The 14,560-nt window shown below is 38.1% G+C and overlaps 1 protein-coding gene across 16 annotated transcripts in view; it reads right to left on the bottom strand.

Moving 5' to 3' along the window:
* The window catches only part of EYA1 (EYA transcriptional coactivator and phosphatase 1), a 344,098-nt gene that overhangs the window by 67,750 nt on the left and 261,788 nt on the right, over positions 1–14,560 (bottom strand). For all 16 annotated transcript variants that reach the window (XM_055091186.1, XM_028500563.2, XM_055091184.1 and 13 more), the window contains one exon: positions 13,860–13,943. In XM_055091186.1, coding sequence (XP_054947161.1) covers positions 13,860–13,943 — 84 coding nt within the window. The remainder of the gene's footprint in view (positions 1–13,859; positions 13,944–14,560) is intronic.

Raw genomic sequence — 14,560 nt, 5'->3', positions numbered from 1 at the left:
TAGAATGCTGGTTGCCAGGTGCTGTGGGGAGGAGAGGATGGGGAGTTATTTAATGAGTACAGACTTTCAGTTTTGCAAGATCAAAAGAGTTCTGGAGATTGGTTGCCCAATAATGTGGATGAATTTAATACCACTGAACTGTATGCTTAAAAACTGCTAAGAAAGTAGAGTTTATCTTACGTGTATTTTACAATTTAAAATAAAAAAAAAGAATCGGAGAAATGTAACTGTTGATTAGACATTCAGTGATATTAAGAAATTATTATTAATTTTGCTAGATGTCTAAACTTCTGAGTAACATTGACTATTTCTATTCTAAAAATTCTTTTAATGGAGTCTTAAATACATACTGAAATACATATATATGAAATAATATGATCTCTGGGACTTGCTTTGAAAAATAACCCTGGGATAGAGCAGGATAGGGGAGGGATGTGGTAAAGGACATACATGCAACAAGATTAACTAGGATCTGATCATTGTTAAAGCTGGCAGAGGTTACACTGGGTTTCATTATACTATTTCATCTACTTATGTGGATGTTTAGAAGTTTCTATAATAAATTTTTAAAAAATATTCACTGAGTCCAGACTGGTTGTCTTTTGGTGGTGAAACTATAGATTAAAAATATTTATTTTGAAAATGTAAAGCACACTCAAACCATACTTTTAAAATGACAAAAAAAATTAAGTCAAAATTGCAAAAGTCTTGCAAAATTCCTCAGCATCTCCCTTTTATTGAAAAGATGCTAGGAGTTGTTTGGTAATCTGTACTCAGACTTAAGTGACATTTGTCATATACAGAAGGATGTAGGTCAGAAGACAATGCTTTTCCCATATTAACTCTACTAATTTCTTATCATATAGGATGGTCTTTTCCAGAAAACCAGAGAAACTCCTACATTTATAATGGAAGCCACAGGACCTATGTCTTATACATTTAGGAGCAGCAGTGTCACACTGCAATGCTGATCGGCTGCAAAGAATTCCAGTGTAATTTAAGAATAGCAGTAACCCTAGAAGCATCTCATTTAGGGCCTCTGGCATTTATTTTTTGGTTGTGCAGCTCCTGTGGATCCTGATCTTTTTTTTCTGGCTCACAACACTAGTGTTATCATTTGACATCCTATTATTGGCTCTTTCTTACTAGCTAAGTAATTGTAGCTATTAGAGAACACTTGTCACGAGTAATACAGGAAGACTTGTTTCCTTCCTAATATTGTTATTCCTTTAGAGATTCTGTGGTTTCACCCTTTGTGGATTTAGAGTGGCGTTAGTTTAGATCAGTTTTGCCCCAATGAAGGACTGCTGTTGAAGATTCATCCATTTCCTACCGACTGCCTCCTTTATTAATTTATAAGCTCCCTTAAGGCAGGAATTACGGCTAGGCACCTATTACACTCCTATGTATGTATTCAAGAAATTATAAAGGACTAACATATATACACTATTATGTATAAAACAGATAAGAACCTGCTGTATAAAAAATAAATTTAAAAAAAAGAAATCATAAAGGACTGACATTCTGAATGACTCATTGGTATCAGACCAGGAGATAAATGGTGACTCAGGCAGGAGAGGGGTGCACAGCCAAGTGTGTCTTAGGTACTACAGCCTGTATAATAACATGGGTTTTGTTGCATGTGGGAATTACGGCTAGGCACCTATTACACTCCTATGTATGTATTCAAGAAATTATAAAGGACTAACATATATACACTATTATGTATAAAACAGATAAGAACCTGCTGTATAAAAAATAAATTTAAAAAAAAGAAATCATAAAGGACTGACATTCTGAATGACTCATTGGTATCAGACCAGGAGATAAATGGTGACTCAGGCAGGAGAGGGGTGCACAGCCAAGTGTGTCTTAGGTACTACAGCCTGTATAACATGGGTGGTTTTGCATGTGCAACTTGGAGCGGTGCCATTTGGTGGTACAATTTTCTGAATTACTTAATGGATGTTTTCAGAGATCATTACTCACAACGGAACTACCATAGGCCAGAAGGCTAAGGAACTGCGTACCATCTACTACTTCTACTCTGATAAATTCTTTGGATGGGGTCTTAAATTTTGGTTAGTCCTAACATGGAGACCACAGGGCATTAGCATGGCATCTTACCCAGATCTGTGGGGAGGAGGAGCAGTGGGTACTTTCTGACATGACTTGTGCTTTATTCCAGTGACCAAGCTGAAGTTCATGCTGCTCAGATTATTTCGTTGGCCATTCATGTTGAGAAATATCATAGTTACATTTGCATTGCTAATTCCAGTATTTGTACGTGATATTTGATCTTAACTATCTGTAAAACTGTTTGGAAGGATGGTAGGCACTCAGCTCTAATTCTCATTTCGTGGCTTCAATGGCAATTTAATCTATTTTTAATGGCAAACACGAGCACCCCCCATGCCTACCACCCCTCGAACTGAGACTGATAAAAAATGCTTTTCTTAACCCATTTTCATTTACTTTCTCAAAATTCTATTTTTGGCTCAGAGTGTCCATGGCCCTTTGAGCCTCAAAATAGATAGTTTGAGGAAAACCTGTTTATCTCTTCTTGGGTTTTTAGAATAGGATCCAGAATGTTATTCTGAGTACAAAAATAAAATACTTTGTCCTTTCTCTAGAAACCTTAAAGCTAACCATTCATCTAGCCATAAAAATATCTCTTTTTTTATATGACTATTTTAAAAGATACATCCCAAGATTTTTAGTTTTGGTTTACCAATGCTCCAATGCCAAATATTACGTTAGATTTTGTGTCGTCCAAAAAGAATAAGTCACTTAAGTTTTACTGTAAAAACAACTAAAAATAGCACCAAATGTTAATAAGAAAGCAATTTCTCTTTATTGCTTAGATATACCAGTAAAATAGTAAAAGAAAAAATTGTTCATATTGTTAATATAGCTCTGGTTCCTATTTCCACACCCTTGAAATTTTGCCCTTTTATTCCTTTTCTTTTACCATCTTAGTTGTCTAAGCTGAAAAGCAAAAAAATTTAACAGTGAAATAAACCAAGTAAAAGTATAAGGTAATAAACATTTATCCAATTCAAATTATTTAAGCAGAGACCTTTAAGAAATATTTTAATACCTAAGTCGTTGTTCTAATATTAGATAGCTGCAGCATTCCGAGTAATAGGAATTCTACAGTAATATAGTATAGTAATATAGTAATATTACTGTAGTAATTCTACAGTAATAGTAATAGGGTTCTACAAAGTACCAGTGATGCTGGGGGTTTATTTTACTGAAAGCTAAAAAAATTAATTTTGCTTTTTAATTTTTACCTATTACTATTTCCAATTTCCAAGTACCTTTTAAATACACGATAAATGTCTTTTGCATCTCTCCTATCTGAATCTGTACCCCACTACATCTATATGATCAAACCTATACAGAATCCTGGCAATTGCTATTCTAATACTTTGGATCAAAAAGTAGAATCTATCACGTTTTAAAAATGCTATTTAAAGAGTTTCTCTTAGGCTAGAAAGAGGTGCCGGAAGATGGTTCAACTATTTCAGAAAGTCTGACTAGTTCCCTGGGATATGGTACTTACATTTTTAATTTGTGGACTAAAAGGTAAGGTTCTAAAAATTCTATCTGTCCTGATCCTATATGGGCAGCTAAGCCTCCGCTGGCGAACAATTGCTGGGATTGAAGCGGCCCAGTGAGGTGTGATGCGAAGGATGTGAACAGGTTTATGAGGATTTGTTGGTCAATGCGAAAATCTTGTAAAGTATCCTCAAAGCAACAACAAATCTTGGCCAGTCTCAATCAAAGGAAAGAAAAAAAAAATACCCATTTTGGACCGCTTAAGCAACTCCTTATTTAGAATGCTAATATTACAGCCACACACAGGGCCCAAATGCCATTTAAAATAAATTCTCCCCATTCAGGATCTTTTGTTTTGGAGAAAAAGCTGAAAAACAGGAATGGGCAGGCACTCTGAGTCCAGGAGTGGCTTATTTTCAAGGCCCCATGCTGGTTGCTCACAGGGAAGAATTAAAGATGAGAAAATTAGCTCCCTTCTTGGAGAGAAGAAAAAAAAAAATATGCTAAAATGTTATTTCATTTAAAAATATTTCTAAAAGTGTTATGTAAATGATATGTACAACCTATGAGACCCAAAGATTCCACTGTTTTCTTTCTTTTCTCTAACCTGTCTAAAGTTATCAACACCGTCGATGGTATATTAACTTTTTGCAATTTTATTAGGCCCCATCACTGAACAGCTGGTGTGAAATGCCAAGGTTCAGGAGTTGGGCATAGTTCTGATGCCAATTAAGAAATAATCTGGATTACCAGGAGAGAAGGTACACACATGAAAAATAAATCACAGCTGACTTACTCACTGAATGATTTTAAAAAGAAAAAAAATCCAAACTGTGGTAGGGCTAATCAGGTCATTTTTACCGATTAGATATGTGACACTCGACTGCTCTAATTTTCTCCTATTTAAGACACTCTCTTTCAACATCATGAAAATAATACCCAAGTAGAGAATAAGGTTAAGAACTTCACCATTCCAAAGATGAATTGTGATTGTGGAGAAAACCCAATGAATCCCAAACATGGGACAGATGCCAAGATGTGGTGCAAAGGGGGAGGAAGGAGAAGAAAGCCAGAACAGATCTAGCCAAGTTGGGGCCCATGCAGTGCCAGCAAAAAGCCTACACGGCTAAATCCAATCAAAAGACCTATCTAGATTTCACTTGTAACCACTCTCCTATCTCTCTCTCTCCTTCCTAGTGTTACAGCCATTCTCTTAGACCTTTATTATTTCCTACCGGGAGGACTGTAATAATCTTCTCTGCTATCACATCAATCTTCCAAATGGTACACGTCCATCATGTCACTCTACTGTTTCAATATCGTTCATGGCATCCCCACGCCCACATCACAAAATCCGGGCATTCAGGGCTCCTGGCACCCCCCCTTTTGAGGGTGATGGGCTCATCAGAAGACTAGATGAAATTCCTGATGTTGTCAGGTAACAGATGTGCTTCCTTGGGCCAATCATTTAATCTTCTGAGCCACAGCTTCCTCATTAGAAAAAAAAGAAGGAACTAATTGGATATTTAATCAATGTGAGATGGCAGTGCAGACTGTAAAAGCTGAACAAAGGTGCAGTATTTTTATTACCATTTCAATACATTTTCTGCTACTCATCTTCTGCAAGTCCGATCCTCTATATGTACTTAATAGATATCCAGCCACTTTGCCTCTCATTTCCCTAAATGGTCACGCTCTCCTTCCACCTCTCCCAGTCTGCTACCTGGAACAACAAAGTATTCACTATTGCTCACTCCCTCCTCTGAACCCTCCAAAGTAAGCAATAATAGCTCTTTTTTACGAAGCGCCTATGAGTGTTTTTCTAGGTGCTTTTTACATTGTTTTCCCAACAGCCCTGTGATTGCTCCCATTTTATAGATGGGAAGATTCAGAGAGAACAAGTGAGACTTGCATTATCTCCAAGGGGCTTTTCCAGGCCTTAGAGCAAGGGAGGTCCAAAGCCGGTGGTGGCAGGCCAGTATGGTGTTTGGAAAGCTGTGATGATTCATGTTTGTTCACTGCGTTCCCTTTTACATGTATGAACATGAAAAATAGGCTTCATTCAATCAGGTAGCAGGACCATACATTTCAGTCTATGTTACAGCCCGTGAGGAGGAAGAGGCTGGCAGTTAAAGGGAAAGAGAACCACTGTCAGGATAAGGGCAAAAAAAAGGGATGAAGGAGGCTCTTTCAGCTGGAAATCGCTTTGAAAGTCAAAAACACTGTGTTTTGGTTCATTCTGAGAGTTTAGGTTCCATGTCAATTCACAGTATCCAAAGGTTATATCGGGAACCCTAATTTATTTCATCATTTTGATCTAACTTGGCATTGATACACAAAGAAGAGAATAAAATCAGGGAACAATCCTTTGGGAGTAAGTGGCCACTCAGCACACCTGTCACATAGCCCTAGGGCACTCCTCTGCTGCGATGACCAGAGCCACCACAAAGGTTTGAAAGTGTGCTTTGGGTTTTACTCATTCGTCGAATATTTCTTAGCTGAGAACTGTGGCTGAAACTGCCACCCATCCACCAAAACCCATTCTCTGTTTCTTCCTGGGCACACAGCCAGGCTACATCTCCTGGTCTCCTTTGCACTGGGCCAAGGGAGCAGAGGTTATGTACCCTTCTAAGCCTGGCCCATAAAGCCTGCCATTCATGTTCCCCCCTGCTTTTTCTCCCTGCGGGCTAGAAAGCTGATGACAAGGACCACAGAAGCCTCAGAAGCTACACGGTGGGACGGTACAACCATCATCTGCCGTGCCAAAGCCTGCCTAAGCCAAGCAACCTGGGAGATCCACTCAAGACCATTCAGTAGGAAACAGATAAATTTCTGCTGTGTTTGAGCCATGAGATTTGGGGCCTATTTGTTACCACCGTTTTGCCTACCCTGACAAATTCATGTGCTGGCTTGTGCTTCACTGGGGCCCCAAATGCAGACACACGATGCCGGCATTGAGTTTACCGTCCACTCAGCCACACTGTGGCCGTCATTGAATTGTCCTGATGTCCTGAAGGCAGGAGTAATATTAACTATCACAAAGTTCAGAGCATGATCTAGAGCAAGGGCAGGCAAACCTTTTCTCTAAAGGGACAGACAAAAAATATTTTAGACTTTGCAGGCCATATACGGTTTCTGAGACAAATTCTTCATCTCTCTCTCTCTCTCTCTCTTTTTTCTTTTTTTCATATATAACCCTTTAAAAACTCAAACAACATTCTTAGCTTGGAAGCTCTACAAAAACAGGCCAGGAACCAGATATGGCCTATGAGATGTGATCTGTCAATCCCTGGTCTAGATTTTTAAAATCCAGTGGAAGGATATTTCATGACATGTAAAAATTATATGAAATTCAAACTTGGGAACTATAACTAAAGTTTTATTGACATTTATTCAGTTACATATTATCTGTGGCTGTTTTTGCACTACCAGGGCAGAGCTGAAAAGTTATGACAGGATATGGCCCACAGAGCCTGAAATATTTATTATCTGACCCTTTATCAAAAAAGTTTATGAATACCTGGTCTGGAGGTTCCAAAAGAGAGATCATCCTGTTTAAGTAACCAGACCCTCTACAGTCCAAGGAGGACACTGGATGTCCGGCTGCTTGGGAGCCGTGCTAAGAATTTGACATCTATAGCCACCATGGACGGTGGCTCAACAGAGTTTGGAGTTTTAGGGAGTTCTTACCCTAAAACAGGGTAAGAACAGCTATCTTTACTGGCTACCTAGAGTGTTCTGATGAAATGGGTTAGATAAGCTGCCGTCAAATTCTTCTTTCATCAGTGTGCTGCATGATCACAGTAATACACTCACTAGGGAGGTTTAGTTGATCTAAATTCACTATGACAAATGGGGACCTTCCTAGAAGCCTGGTACATTAGAAAACAAATGCTTAGACAGCAGATACAAGATCAATCAGTGACATATGCTGTTTTTATTATTGGATTATTGCTATTAATAAGGCCCTTCAAATTCATGACTCGACTTACATCTTTTTTTTTTTCCCCCTCCAGCCTTATTGTGAAATCATTGGCACTTAAAGCAATGAATTCTTAAAGCAATTGTTAAGTAGTCAGATTTATGGATACGGAAACTAAGGCTCAGCATGGATAAACAATTTGCCCAAGGTCAATGAACTGAAAATCAGAGCTTAGATCTGAGTCTAGCTCTATCTGAACTCAAATCTGATGCTCTTTCTATTACACCATAAGGCCTATCACATATTGGTACTTCAAAAAATTAAAAACACTACCATAATCTACTCACTAGCAACTACGCCAGATTCAAGGAGTTTTTTGTTTTGTTTTGTTTTGACAGCCAAGGTTCAGCTACATTAAAATACAACTAATACATATCTTACGCCAGACATAATGCTAAGTGTTTTTCACATTTGGTCTCTACCTCTTCAGTTTCCTCATCTGTAAATGGGTTTGGTAATAGCAGTTTCAGAGCACTAAAGTTGAGTTAAATGAGTCCTGGGCACACAGGAGATTCTTAATAAGTAGGGCCTACAATTAAAAATGCAAAGCTTTATGCTGTCCTAAGTGTTCACACATTTAGGTTTTTGTGTAAAATGAGGAGTGAGGCTCAAGACTTTGAAGACCTATTCGAGCCCAAATCTGTATGAGACACAGGTGTTAAAGCAACAATAAAAAGAAAGTATCACAACAATCAAGATACTGGTATCTTGGGAAGTCCTCCCACAAAAAGGGAATAATGCTTGGGACATCAGCACAATACTTATTTTAAATACAAATCTGGGGTCTGCGCTTTGATATTAACAACTAGATTATTACACTGTCTATTTTAAAGAGAACACTCAACAAAAAATGTCAAGACTAGTTTTCTTCAGTAAAATTGGGGACTTTGGATTTAGTTTGAAAGCGACTTAAAAAGAAGCATTAAACAAAAAAAGCTAGGACAGATATTATTAACAACAACCTAATTTACAGTAACACCCATGGACTTCATTTTCCTGCTAATATGCTGTTTCTTTTCTCTTCCCTACAATCTGAACTGTAGCTAGCACCCTTTCTGTTCCCATCACCTTTGTTATAAAACAACACTTCCTTATAACACCCAGCAGGACTGCTTCCCACAGCTAGGATTACATGGAAGGTGGGACATTCTCAAACTTTTTTTGGGTACATGTTGCTGTAACATGCCCTAATTTTGCATTATATCAACCAGATCCTGTATCCCCTTACTGAATAGCCTACTCATCCAGGAGCCTAAGCTACTGTGACTAAGCTACTTCTCAAGTAGCTGGTTCCCATAGAGACCGGACAGCGATCACATTGTTGGGTATTCACTGCTTTATATGCCTGAAGAGTAAGGCACAGCCACATGCTCCCTTGACAAAGCCCAGTAACATCCCTGAACCTGTGCTGCAAGAAAGGCGGCCCGCCCCTGAACTGCTTTAAGATTTCTCTCCTGTGCCCCGAGTAAACAAGAGGGATGCAAGTTCTTTTTTTTTTTTTAATTTTATTTATTTTTTTATACAGCAGGTTCTTATCAGTTATCCATTTTATATATATTAGTGTATATATGTCAATCCCAATCTCCCAATTCACCACACCACCACCCACCTCCCCACCACTTTCCCCCCTTGGTGTCCATACGTTTGTTCTGTACACCTGTGTCTCAATTTCTGCCCAGCAAACCGGTTCATCTGTACCATTTTTCTAGGGGGATGCAAGTTCTGATCAGCTTGGTTATTATTATTGTTTGGAAGAATCCTTGCTGAGCCACACAGTTTTACAAGACATGATTATCAGATCTGAGAGCAGTTCTGCCAGACTCTAAAGTTCTCTAATAAAGAGAACATGGAGCAAGCTTTCTTGCATGCCTCAGGCTACAATTCAACATCCTCAGCAATAGCATCTTCAAAAGTCAGGAAGGGGCGTGTCCCAGCAATGAGACCACAGGCTGACCAAGAGTGCCCAGCACAAAGAAGGTGTTTAGGAAGAAAGCAAGCTAATAGTGTCTGAGGACCTTCTGATCCTGAGCTGTGCACTGTTGACTAAATCTGACATCTCCTGCCCCGACCACTCCCCCATGCCCCAGGCTCACCTTCCAAGTATCTCCTTGCCTAGTCCAAGTGGATGTCTAATGGGCATTTCAAACCAGTATAACACTGAACTCTCCATTTTCCCTCCAAATTAGTTCTTCCCCACCTCAACAAATCTATGACTATTCTCCCAGTTGCTCAGGACAAAACCCTGAGCCTATTACTTATTGCCCGCCAGCCAGCACAGCCCAATTAAATCCTAATTCTCTATCTGCAATTGTAATAGGGAAGAACCTTTTGTATTCTACTACAAGTTAATCACGAAAGGGATGTCACCTATAAGCTTAAATTATACATAATGGCCCGTCTCTGGGAACCCTGCCTCACAGGTAATGAGCATTAAGCTAAAATACCTTTGTTTAGCTCACAGGGAACATCCTGAGCAGGCCCACCTGTGAATGACTGCAGGGAGGAAGAAATTAACACATCCCTTCCAGAGGCTGATGGGAACCAGCAAATGTTTGACTTTACTCCCTCCCCTTTCAGTATAAAAGAAGACTGAATTCTAACCCAGGCAAGATGTTTCTTTGGGACACGAGTCCACCATCTTCTCGGTTTGCTGGCTTTCTGAATAAGGTCATTATTCCTTGCCCCAACAACTTGTCTCTCGATTATCGGCCTGTCGTGCAGTCAGGAGTACGAGCTTAGACTCAGTAACACAATAGAATCCATCATCCAATCAGCTTCTCCATCTGTACTGCTAATGCATCAGATCCCCCCTGAAACCTCCTCTCTGTTCCCCCACCCCTCTCCCTGTACCATTAATCCTCCACACACAACCAAAGTAATCTAAAAATCTAAATCAGACCTTGTCATGTCCCCGTTCGAAGCCTTCCAAGGATTTCCTAAGGCACATGCAATGAGATTAACCCTGCTGACCATGGGTGGGAGGTACTTTGTACCTGTCCTCATCCCAGCCCACACCTCTCTCCACACCTCTGCATCTCCAACACTAAGCTAGGCAACACCGGCCTCTTTGTCTCTCAAACATCAAACTCTTTCCTGCTTCTGTGCTTGCTGTTTCCTCTGCTTAGAACACTCTTTCTCCTGATAGGCACATTCTCAACTGGACCCTTCAGGTCACTCGGACCTCAGGCTCAAAGGGTCATGCTCAGGAAGATTTTCCCCAACCAGGCTTTCTGAAGTTGCTCTCTTCCCAGCCCCCCCATCAACTTATAAACAAAGGGTAAGCTTACATTCAAACATCTCAAATCATCCACAGTTGAAAGAATATATACATTTGGCTTTGGGAAATTACAGAAGGTAAAACTTTTTATCACATGCCCTAGTATGAGAAAACTAAACATACAAACAAACAAAATACTATCGGTTGAAGTCTCAAAATACTAATGGTTGACACTTGTAAAAATAAAATTCATGATATTTGTAATGTTTGGTTTAGATCTTGTCAAGAATCCAAATGAAAAATTCTAAGCTGCCAGTGGCTTCTAGGTTAGGTGTGAATTCCATGTGTAAACCAATAACTTATGGCCAGAGATTGACACGAGGTCGTGCGGTCATGGGATGTTCACCACCTCTCTCTAAACTGACCCCTTTCAATGGCTAACAGCACACTGATCGAGACAACTCTCTTTACATCAATTTGGCCTCTAGTGACAAAGCTTTTAAAGACTTGAGACTTTCTGGGTGGTTTTCAAATGTTGGTTTCCTAAGTGCATGCCCTTTTCAACATTTTTGAGTGAGTTCCAGGAGCCAGCTCTCTTCCTTAGGAGTCAGTTGTAGGGAGATTAAAATGGTTCTGTTAAGATGATCTTCAAGACTCTTCATATTCACTACACTTTGATATTTCAGGCTTTTAAAGTAGTAGTTTTTGTAGAAATAGTGATAGTAATAGTATTGATAGAAGAAATAATATAAAAAAATCACAACTAATATTTATTGAACCCTTATTATGTGCTAGCCACAAATAGAGACTTATTTTGAATGACTGATTCTATGACCTTGTTTTTTTATAATCTGTGTTTTTGTTAATTGTCGTCTTCTCACAAAAAATTGTTTAACAATAAGATGGGACATATTGTGTTTTACAGATATCTTATTTCTGACAGATATTCAAATGTCACTCGGACCTCAGGCTCAAAGGGTCATGCTCAGGAAGATTTTCCCCAACCAGGCTTTCTGAAGTTGCTCTCTTCCCAGCCCCCCCATCAACTTATAAACAAAGGGTAAGCTTACATTCAAACATCTCAAATCATCCACAGTTGAAAGAATATATACATTTGGCTTTGGGAAATTACAGAAGGTAAAACTTTTTATCACATGCCCTAGTATGAGAAAACTAAACATACAAACAAACAAAATACTATCGGTTGAAGTCTCAAAATACTAATGGTTGACACTTGTAAAAATAAAATTCATGATATTTGTAATGTTTGGTTTAGATCTTGTCAAGAATCCAAATGAAAAATTCTAAGCTGCCAGTGGCTTCTAGGTTAGGTGTGAATTCCATGTGTAAACCAATAACTTATGGCCAGAGATTGACACGAGGTCGTGCGGTCATGGGATGTTCACCACCTCTCTCTAAACTGACCCCTTTCAATGGCTAACAGCACACTGATCGAGACAACTCTCTTTACATCAATTTGGCCTCTAGTGACAAAGCTTTTAAAGACTTGAGACTTTCTGGGTGGTTTTCAAATGTTGGTTTCCTAAGTGCATGCCCTTTTCAACATTTTTGAGTGAGTTCCAGGAGCCAGCTCTCTTCCTTAGGAGTCAGTTGTAGGGAGATTAAAATGGTTCTGTTAAGATGATCTTCAAGACTCTTCATATTCACTACACTTTGATATTTCAGGCTTTTAAAGTAGTAGTTTTTGTAGAAATAGTGATAGTAATAGTATTGATAGAAGAAATAATATAAAAAATCACAACTAATATTTATTGAACCCTTATTATGTGCTAGCCACAAATAGAGACTTATTTTGAATGACTGATTCTATGACCTTGTTTTTTTATAATCTGTGTTTTTGTTAATTGTCGTCTTCTCACAGAAAATTGTTTAACAATAAGATGGGACATATTGTGTTTTACAGATATCTTATTTCTGACAGATATTCAAATGGTGGAATATTCTTGCTCTTACAAATGTGTATTTTTCCAACCTTTTTTTGGGTTAGGTGTAGCTTTAGGGTTAAAAGAAGGAAGGTTGAAGCTCATTGATCATTTCTCTACTTTCACCTTCAGACCCCTACATATCAGGCACTCAATACATATTTATTGAAATAACTATGTATTGAAAGAAGGAATACCTGCATAAAATCTGTAAAGACAGCATGACCATTTGACAAGTATCAATTTTAACACTTAACTGTGATACAAGTCTGGAGTCACCAAGACACAAGAATTCACTTCCTAAGGCTTCAAACCAATAGCTTCAAGGATCTAAGACTTACAATATTATTTCTTTAAAGATTAAAAAGATGAACAATATCATATTCACAGGATATTTCAGAAATTACTTAAACGCACTTTAAATAACATGATTTTTGCATGGGAAAGGTTTATGGAACCACCAAGCAATCAGAAAGGATTCCCAAGGTTTTGAGAAACCCAAATGCAGAACATTGAAATTGAAGTTGTACTCATGGAAGGTGATCTATAACATTATTCTGTACCTATACCACCAAGATAAATATTTTAACGACTCAGAATTGGATGTATTGGTCCTTTGTCATTCAGAGGCCCAATTTTACAAACCATTCACGTAAATTTAGCTCCATAGCAAAGGGACTAATACAGACATTCATAACAGGTGCTCTGAAAATAAAATACTAACACTGGTAATCACAGAAGACAACATATCAAGCACAATATTTGCTCCATTGAATACGTTGGGAATAAAGAGAATAAAAGGACATGACAAAAAACTACAATGCAAAAGACCTTTCTATATCATCTATATATTTTACTATTTCATCCTAGAATAGCATCCAATCACCTGTATTCATTGGGGTCTGAAATAAGAATGAATGTAATTGCATAAAGTTTATCTCATTTTTAAGAGCCTAAAAAGAACTCCTTCTGTTCATTTATATGTTCTTGTCTTACATATATATTTGACTATTTCAATAAATCAAGTTATCTTCCTTTTTATATTTTAAATGTATTATTTAAAGTTAAGCCACATTCCCATTTGGATAAAAAAATTCAATTCTAGGAATACTTACTGTAAAGAAATTAAAAACTGATGCTTCGTGGTACTTACCCTCCCGTATCTGTTGGCATAGGACCCAGTGAGCAAGGAGTGGAAAACGATGATTGTCTCATCCAAGTCCCAGATGAACACCCTCTACAAAGGAAGAACCAATCACTGTGTCTTTCTCTTGGTTGAGAAACCTGCTATTCAGCTAACTTCAACATGAAAAGGTAGTCTTTAAATGGGAGACAAATGAAAAATGTGAATTTACTATTTTTTTTAAACACAGCTGTTCCAAAGGGTATCTCCTAGCTTTCCTCAGATATAACCTCAAATGAGGTGGAAGAGGATAAATACATGAGCAACGCTGACATAAATATAGGAAAAAAGGCTATATGTCCTTCCTACTTCTGTAGTTGCTTCTTAGTCTTAGTTCTAAAGAAATGAAACATAAACTAAAATGAGTTTGTTTATAACTTCTAAGACAGAGAGGGGCAATGAATGAAAAATCACTCAATTGATCTTTTCCTTATCTCTGCTCTCTGTTCATTAAGAAGTGTTAAAATAACTAATCTTGTATTTTATTCTTATCAAGCCAAGTATTTAAAAATTGCACATAAAAACTGAAACTGTACATCATGTATTCAACTTAGGTTATCTGTTGCGATGTTATCAAATGGATGATATATTGTTCCTGCCCAATTTTCTTCAGATTTCAGAGTTAACAACTTAAGCAGACGCAACACACATGCTCCTGACACACTCTTGGG

Source organism: Physeter macrocephalus, chromosome 15 (assembly GCF_002837175.3).
Source record: "Physeter macrocephalus isolate SW-GA chromosome 15, ASM283717v5, whole genome shotgun sequence".
Taxonomy (NCBI): domain Eukaryota; kingdom Metazoa; phylum Chordata; class Mammalia; order Artiodactyla; family Physeteridae; genus Physeter; species Physeter macrocephalus.
Note: the sequence above shows the minus strand (reverse complement) of the source record. Positions and strands in the feature narration are given on the sequence as shown.